This window comes from Lathamus discolor, chromosome Z (assembly GCF_037157495.1).
Source record: "Lathamus discolor isolate bLatDis1 chromosome Z, bLatDis1.hap1, whole genome shotgun sequence".
Taxonomy (NCBI): domain Eukaryota; kingdom Metazoa; phylum Chordata; class Aves; order Psittaciformes; family Psittacidae; genus Lathamus; species Lathamus discolor.
The window spans coordinates 19,784,290-19,793,052 of record NC_088909.1 but is presented as its reverse complement, the minus strand read 5'-3'; the positions used below and the strand labels follow the sequence as shown (position 1 = coordinate 19,793,052).

The window sequence follows — 8,763 nt, the reverse complement described above, 5'->3', positions numbered from 1 at the left end:
GAACTTCAGAAGATGTTTTGGCATCAGGATAACAAAATATTTTCATTTTCTCTGGCCAAACACTGAAGAACTTAGGATTCACACAGGATTTACGAAGTTACTGAGGAGATAAAGCCATAGCCCATTGCTGGTGCAGGAAGAGGACAACATAATAATGCGTTTTTTTCTCAAACATAGAGCATTTCTTCCTATATCCCTATATCCAGACTATTCTGATGGTTATTTTTTGGCTAAATGACTGCAGTTTCCCAGAGCATTAGAGATACAACTCCCACCAGCTTTATTGTACCAGCAGTGTCTCAGTATAAGAAAATGTTGATTTCCTTTATGCCAGCATATTTCTAAAGTATGTTCAACTGTTTCCTGCTGAATTAAAAAAGATTACATGAAGGGAGTAAGCACGGTTTTTCACACTTTGGGATAGAATTTCATATCAAACATAATGCACATTCATGATTTATCTGCCACCCCTCTTTTCTGACTTTTATGAAGTGTTATTCATTCATATAAATGAGTAGAATAGCATAAAGAGGGTTGCATTTTCCTCATAGCTGTTGCTTAGATCAGTAAATTGAACAAAGTGGCAAGCTTCTTTTGGAAGACCACTGGCATGCTGTAAAATCTGCTGAAGTATGATGGGTGTATAACTGAAAACAAAGCCAGGTGCTGCACTGTATCTTTATTTTCGCTTTGTATGCAGAAGTGCACAGTCTTCCTGAACAACAGGAACTGCCATATGCGGTCAGATGTGTGAGCATTAAGACGTGAGCTCATGTGCTGTATTAGTCTTCAGAAGACCAGTTAGAGAACTTTCAAGTAGTTCACTAACACCTACAGAGTAAAAGCAGGGCACAAAGTACCAAAGATATTAGCAACCAAGAAGAACTGAAGAATTTCCAGCATGAATCAAGTTGAAGAAAGCAGTATGCACCCAATGTGGAATGTTGTGAGGTCAGTAGTCTGCGTAATACTGAGCTTGTCATTTATTATTGGGACCCCTGGAAACTGTATCGTCATCTGGACTGTTTGTACCAAAATGAAGCAAGCATCTCCTTCAGTCCTGCTGATCTTGAACCTGGCCATTGCAGATGTCCTTGTACTGATTACTTTACCAATTTGGATTTACTCCTTCGCTGACTCATGGGTTTTTGGAGTCGTCATCTGCAAAATACTCGTTTTCATTGTTTACTGCAGCATGTATGCTAGTATATTTCTAATTACAGCACTGAGCTTGGAGCGGTTAATGGCTGTCTTCTACCCTTTCACCATTCAAAGATACAAAACAAAACAAAAGATTGCTTTAGTCATGTTCCTCATTTGGTTCCTGTCTATTACTTTTAGCATTTCTGTCATTCCATTTCAAGAGACAGAAGAAGTGAACGATCAACTACTATGCACATGTCGCAACTACTCTTCTAATGGACAGAAATTATCATATCTTTTGCTGGAGACTCTTGCAGGTTTTGTAATCCCTTTTTTAATTATTTGCATTTGTTACATGTGTGTTGCAAGAAGAATAAGCAGAATGACTTACCAATCTAAGCAGCGATCAGAGCGGCTTATTGCCAGCATTGTGGTGGTATTCATTTTATGCTGGTTCCCTCATCATCTCTTTAACATCCTAGATATTGTTTCAATTCACATAGAACTCTCTAATAAGGAAATGTCTTTGGCATTGAGTGAAATTGTAGACAGAGGAGTGTACATCTCTGGAGCACTTGTGTTCATCAGTAGCTGTATTAACCCTCTACTTTACGCTTTTGCTGCACGAAGATTTCAGAATCACCTGAGATTTGTCAAGATAGCAAAGCTGTTTGAACAGATGAGTCAGACTGTAACAGAGGAAGACAAGAGAAAAAGTGTGGTCTTAACCAGGCAAGGAGATGCTTTAGTAAGCACAGAAGACCTCTAACAAGGAACATAGAATCCTAATGAATAATGTGATTCTGTGTCCTTCCCTCAGCAGTCCTTTCTCCTCATACTCTCGGTTTCCTTTACTAAGCACTCCAGGCAAAGCTAGAGATAGGTAAAAGTTATTGGTGTTTATTTTGTGTGTTATAAAAGAATTGGCATTGACAACCTAGTTCAGTTCTTAAGTTAATATCTGCATCCTGAAATTAGCACTAGTGCTGAGAATCTCTTTCTTTACGCTTACTCTTGCTTATTTTTAAGGCACTAACTTGTAGTTAGGTAAAGATAACTAGTGATTACTAAGAAACACTGTAATTTCCTGTGCATTGTTCCGGACAGCTGCTAAGTACCTGTAACTAGTCTTTACAGAGAAATTACAAATAATAACTAGATCTTAATTTTCAAAATCTGATTATGTAGCAGCCAAGGATATTTAAATTGTATTAATTTAACTCATAAATAAACATGGGGAAGTAAAATCCTTACCTGTTAATGGAAGAATATTTCTCTAAGCTTTGCATATATATTTGTTATTCTTGCTTGCTATGAAAAAGTAATTTTTTCTTCTCAATAGGAGGGAAGTCCACACCACAGAGGACTTTCCATCAATAGGACTCCTTCACTGAAATTCAAGTAAACAAAACTTTGACAAGACTTTATTTGCAGCAGAGAATTAACAAATGAAATTGTGTAAAACTTTACCCCATCCACCTACTGTTCTTTTTCCACCCCACTAATGACTCTTTAATTGCTATTAGTATATCCAGTATATATTACTATATCCAGTGTGGTGTTATCTCACAACTAAAGCAGCAACTTCAGTTATCTACTGCACTAAAAAGTGAAGCTGAGTTTCCCAATATATTCTTGAGATAGGAGTCACTCACTGTTCAACAACAGCAGAGAACAGATGAGGAGATAATAAGCACATGAGCCCTGCAACTGAAATGGAGTTCTAGGCCACAAGGATTTCACAAATTGCAGGTTGGGAAAAGACTATGATAAACTTTGGTACAAGCTACCTGACCAGAATTTCCCTTTTTATCAGTCTGTGCCTATGCCTAGCTATAAGCAGTCTTCTTATTTAGAATTGTGTTAACCTCCTAAGCATGTGTGTATCATCCAACTCATGCATGAACCAAAGGGGTTTTTTTGTGCCATTTGCTATTCAACAAGCTTTTGGGAGCATTGAATGCATAGTAAGTGCCATATGGCCAGCTATGCCTAACCTAGAACAGACTCTAAAAGGACCAGTGGCCAAATATATGGTCTGTGCAATACTGCATACTGCAGCAGTGTTTTGGTTTTGTTTAGCTTGGGTTTTTTTAAATCAGTGAGTAAGGAATAGTGAGTGAGACCTATTATTTTCTTTTGATCCTATCACTCACAGATGAGTGAACCTCGTTGCTCAGGCTGCATCCTGTCCAGAAGCTAGGAATATTAAAAAGAGAACTCATAACATCCACAGATCAGATAATATGATCAAGGGAACAATGAAATGATTAGTTAAGGCAGTTTTGAACTGAAAGCTGTTACTCTGAGGATTCAGAATCATTTACTACCAGGTGCTGCACTTCCACTGAAATTACACTACTTAGTTTAGGGACCTAAACTAAGTTAACTAAACTATTATAATGTTTCTTATGGTCAACAGACAAAAAAGCAGCACGTTAGCTAGATCCTACTTCTGTGCTTTGACAGTAGATAGCATGGGGTTTCTGTTCCAGTACTCAGTTCTCACATTTTCTCCACTGCTTTTTATTCACAACTGCAGTACTGAGGTACTTGCAAAACATGCAGTCCATCAAAGAGCTAGAACCACCTTCTTACGTTCATATTAATGGCCTTAGATGGCTGCCTCCAGTAGTCAGCTATCTTTAAGAACTATATTTCTTTTGAAGGGTAATTTCACTTTTCTACACAGCAAATAGAGTTAGTTCTTGCATATGTGGGTATGCACTGATAAAAAAAATCACTGATTTAATATTTTCGGTAACACAGCTATGATGTAATCTATCCATAAGAGATAGTGTAGAAGTACAAGCCAGTGATATGGTTGACTCTTCTTCCTTTAACAGGTATGCCAGGCATCTCAATGCAGCAAGAATTACCACTTTATCTGTGCTAACATGCTCTATCATAAACCACATGGATTCCAAAAGGCCCATTCAGCCAACGGACAGTGGCTATTCTTGTCTCCTAAAGTACTGAATCCCAGCCAAACCTAAGACCTAGCGTAGAGCTGGTCCAAAATGCTGCATCTTATGACAGTGATAGTTCATGCTTCTTGTTAACTACCTCACACATCTTATGGATTATATTAGAAAATTGACAGAAAACAAAGACTGTCCTTGGTTGCTCAAGCTAGTTCAAAGCGGTGGCTCAGAGGTGGGAGCAGTCCTACTAGCAACTCTTGAGTCACTCAGACCCTCCTGAGAACAATGAGGTTTAATCTGAGTTCCTCTTATTTTTCTTACTTCTTAAATCTTCTGTCCTTGTTTATGAAGTCTGTCTCTGTTTCAGTATCCAGCTGTTTTCTCATGACACAACAAAGAAGGCTGAGCTTAGAAGGCCGCTTCAGTCACCTGAGCCAAATTACCTCAGGTTACACTGAAGCGCAGGGAACATTATGTGGAATCAATACAACACTGCTTAGAACACTGAGTACTAGGAGGTGACGAGCTAGTTTGAATTTCGCATGTTTGTAAAAGGTAGTAATCTAACATTAAAGTCTTACCCAGGCAGAAATTTACCATGGCATTTCATGGGTATGCCCATCAGGCATTTATCTCATTTCAGTACTAGGATCAAGCTGAATAAAGTAAATTTGCAGAATCCTTGAATGTTTTGGGTTGGAAGGGACCTTAAAGCTCATCCAGTCCCAATCCTTGCCATGGGCAGGGACACCTTCCACTAGACCAGGTTGCTCCGAGCCCCATCTAACCTGGCCTTGAGCACTGCCAGGGATGGGGCAGCCACAGGTTCTCTGGGCACCCTGTGCCAGGGCCTCAGCACCCTCCCAGGGAAGAACTTCTGCTAAATGTCTAATCTAAATCTCCCCTCTTTCAGTTTAAAGCCATTCCCCCTTGTCCAGTCCTTACAGGACCTTGTCAACAGCCTCTCTCCAGATTTCTTGTCATCCCCTTTAAGCACTTGAAGCTACTCTAGGGTCTCCCTGGAGCCTTCTCTTCTCCAGGCTGGACAGGCCCAGCTCTCTCAGCCTGTCTCCAAGCAGAGTTGCTCCAGCCCTTGCAGCATCCCTGCGGCCTTCTCTGGATTCACTCAAACAGCTCCTTGTCCCTCGTGTTTTTGTCTAAGAGCTGGACACAAGACTGCAGGGCAGGTCTCATGAGATCAGAGAAGAGAGGGAGAATCACCTCTCTTAACCTGCTTCATGCTTTATTAACAGACTTGAAGGAGAATCTGAAGTAATTTTAGTACATACATATCCAATATACATTAAGGATAAAAAAAGAACACGAAAAAAAAGATATAAATCAGTCTTTCAGCTTTTGTTGCTCGCTGACATCAAAAGTTTTCTGTATCATGGTAAAATGGCTATTACAGAGGTCTGGAGTAAAACAGTGGAGCTTCGTGAATACTTACAGACAACTTGTAATTTGAGATCTAACACAAGGGAAATCAGAGAAATCCTTATTTGCAGGCAGAAACAGGGGGACTACATTATACTAAAGAATTTTTATTTTTTATTCTTTTTTTTAACAAAACCAGGAAGGAGCAAAAGTAAAGAGACATTTTAAATACAGTTAAGACTGTAGTTATGGAACTGGAAACTAACAGATGGCATGAAGACTGGGCATGCAAATTCTTTCACATTCAAGCAAGAGTCTGATCCATAATAAATATTTTACAAGATGCAGAATTAGAGAAAATGAACAATGGTGAAATTTCTCTCTGGTTTTGCATCCTGCAACATTTGTATTGCTCCCTTTTCTGCCTATGTAGGGAAAAAGGAAGAGTAATGAAAAAATATATATGAGTGAAAAAGTGAGAAACAAGTCAGTTGAGATTATTAAGAAGAATATGGCCTTAGAATGAAATTGACAAGTTCAGCTATGAAAGCAAACAGAGAGGGGAGTGAGAACTATTCTTTTGCAAGGCTGTTTCAGGGTTTTGTAAAGCCTTTCTTGTCAGATCACTTGATCACTAAAACAGTTCATTAGAAAACTCAGCTAGATCTTTACTAGTTGTAAAGAGGTTAAAGAAAAAAGAACAAAAAACATTAAAACACAGTTTAGAGGGACATAACTGTGTCCTCTGAGAGCGTGAAGAGCTTAGGCTGCTCCTTGGAGCATTAAGAGTTGGATGTGACCAAGACTATGGTGATGGCCACTAGAATTTCAGAAACTTTACAACATCATTTACAGTACTAAGAAAAATTTTGCACTGATAAGTATGGAGATAATAGAATCCTATGCTATTGGATTCCTTCATGTCTTGTTTCCCCTTAAATTTATTACTTTAAAAATCGTATTGGTGGTTCATAGTAAGGATTCAACATTTTTAACTAGATAGATAAACATTTGTTAAAAGTTTCAGATTAGAAGAAAATAATTTTTATGGAATGTGTGAAGTCAGTGATTTAAGTGATGGAATTGATGTGTTGCAGATTCCATATCTTAACTGTACTATGGAACTTCAACAGTTATTGCAATATTAACATTTATTGTATAAATTCCCTATTGAACTTGGTGAGTAGTATCAGAAACTTAGAAGTAGACTTTTTTTTAAGACTTTGTAACTAATCAATTATGTTTGTGCCCATTAGGTTTAAAAACATAGCCACAAACCATCAGTTACCCCTTAGAAGGGAGCTAAAAATATATAAAAATGTAGTTAAAAATGAGGGAAGCTTTTAGTAGAGCAACTTTTTCTGCATGCCATGTTCTCTCCTGCCACCATGTGGCTCTTCTGTTTAAGGAACTTAATTACAATTAAAAGTACAAACCTAATTACAGAACTCCTGAGTCAGTGAAACCACGGGTGAGTATTTTGTTCACTGTTTCAATCATGAACCATTTTTTACAGTTCAGATAATTGAAACAGAAAGGTTCACAAAAAAAAAAAAAGGCATAACAGTATATTAAGCGTCTAAGTCCTATTGATCTCAGAGTGATGTAGTTTGTTCTTTTCTTACTATTATAGAACCCAAGCCCACATTATTTCAAACATTGCACAAGTAAGGCAGGCTGAGAATATGCATTTATGTAATTACCTCCTGCCCATTACAGTTTGTGAAAAGCCTATGTTGAAAACTACTTTTTCTCAAGCACAGCGTTCAATAAGCATGTTGAGCTACACCCTGAGTCCTGAACTTGAGTAGCTCACCTGTCATCCCGGGTGACAGTATAGATTTCAAGGTGCTTGGTAGTTTTGAGGTAGTCTCAAAACCTTTCAAAAGGCCTTTAACTTCGTTGTGATAAAATTAGGAATAGTCTTAAAGATGTCCATGATACGAAAATCACAAAAGCTTTGCCTTTGCCTTTAAGGGAAGTGTTAGAGCACAGCAGAAAACAAAACCTGAGGTTCCCTTTCTCTCTATTGCAGTGTTTATTATCTGTAAGTAAAGTTTTTAGAGTCTGTCTGTGCACAATGCTTGGCTTAATCTTCTTACATTTGTCACACTGAATAGCATTACACCAATTGATTAATCCTACTTTTAAAAATAATCGGAAAAAAATTATTTTGCTGAAGCACTTCTAGGAAGAAGAGCTCATGAACTGAAGTCTTTATGTCTTTGCTTAATTATTCATTCCACCCTAAGACTTGCATTGTGTTTTGCGCTAAAACCCAGCTGTTTTATGTTACACACCTTACTTTGCTCTGTGATGGCTGAAGTAACATGAAAATTGAAGATTTTCTTTCTGTGAGGGTTCACTCAAGGCTCCTGTTGTTTGTTGTTCTGTAGCCAGGACTGGTCCAAGGGTCAAGCCAGGAAGTCAATATGTATGTCACAGTCAGGATGGGGTTCTTGAAAAATAACCAGCATCAGATACAGCTCAGCGATCACCAATCAGGACCACAGAGCTCAAGCCAGGAAGTCAGTCCATAGGTCAGGGCCTATATTAACAAGGTACATGGCCAAGCACAATCATGGCTGTAGCAGAACTCAGAAGAGACATTCTAAGAACTTAGTCAAGGCAGATGCTAGGCCTGAGCTTGTATGGACTCCAGGACCTACAGGCAGGGTCTTTGGCATAAAAACCTCAGATAGAGCTAATCAGGGTCATCAAGGGTTATTAGTGATCTCAGGGACCTGATGGATTCTCAGCAGCAAGGGAAACACAAAAAAATAAGAGCAGTGTAATGCGAATTATTCATGGAATAATGCTTGCAAGCCCCAATTGCCATTTTGTGTAATGGCTTAAGTTGGGGAACTTTGTATAAAAAGGGGGATTTTCAAAAATGAAAATTATATTGGGTTTGCTATTTAAAACATCAAGATTGCTGCTTTTTCAGTGATACTTATGTTCCTTGTAAATTTAACATTATATCTGAAGAAGAATTTTAATGTAAGAATTCAGAGTCTTTTTCCTTACATCTAACTGTTTTTCTTGTCTTCAGCCTCTGACATAAGGAAACGCACATACAGAAAATTAAGTCTTAACTTTTCACCATTTCAAAGTTGGGAATAGATGGAAACTCTGTGAGTGAAGGAGCTAGGAAAGCATATGCTGTTCTGATCACAAAGGTGTTGTCAGGGAGTTTCACCTGCTTTGCGTCCCTGAACTTTGACTGGGGTTAACCAGTTGATTAAGTAGCCCAATGTCCCTGTCATATTGGCCATGTGATATGATCTTTCATTTCATTTAGATGAATGGCATTGACTGA

General features: G+C 38.3%; 1 protein-coding gene across 1 annotated transcript; it reads left to right on the top strand.

Moving 5' to 3' along the window:
- The first annotated feature begins 649 nt into the window (after positions 1 to 649).
- On the top strand, positions 650 to 2,347 carry LOC136005366 (leukotriene B4 receptor 1-like). Its single transcript, XM_065662779.1, has one exon. The coding sequence runs from the start codon at positions 902 to 904 to the stop codon at positions 1,910 to 1,912; it is 1,011 nt and encodes a 336-aa protein (XP_065518851.1). The 5' UTR covers positions 650 to 901; the 3' UTR covers positions 1,913 to 2,347.
- Positions 2,348 to 8,763: the final 6,416 nt, after the last annotated feature.

What these genes read in the sequence shown, in the direction of transcription:
- LOC136005366 (XM_065662779.1), top strand. Translation starts at nt 902, where the DNA reads ATGAATCAAGTTGAAGAAAGCAGTATGCACCCAATGTGGAATGTTGTG.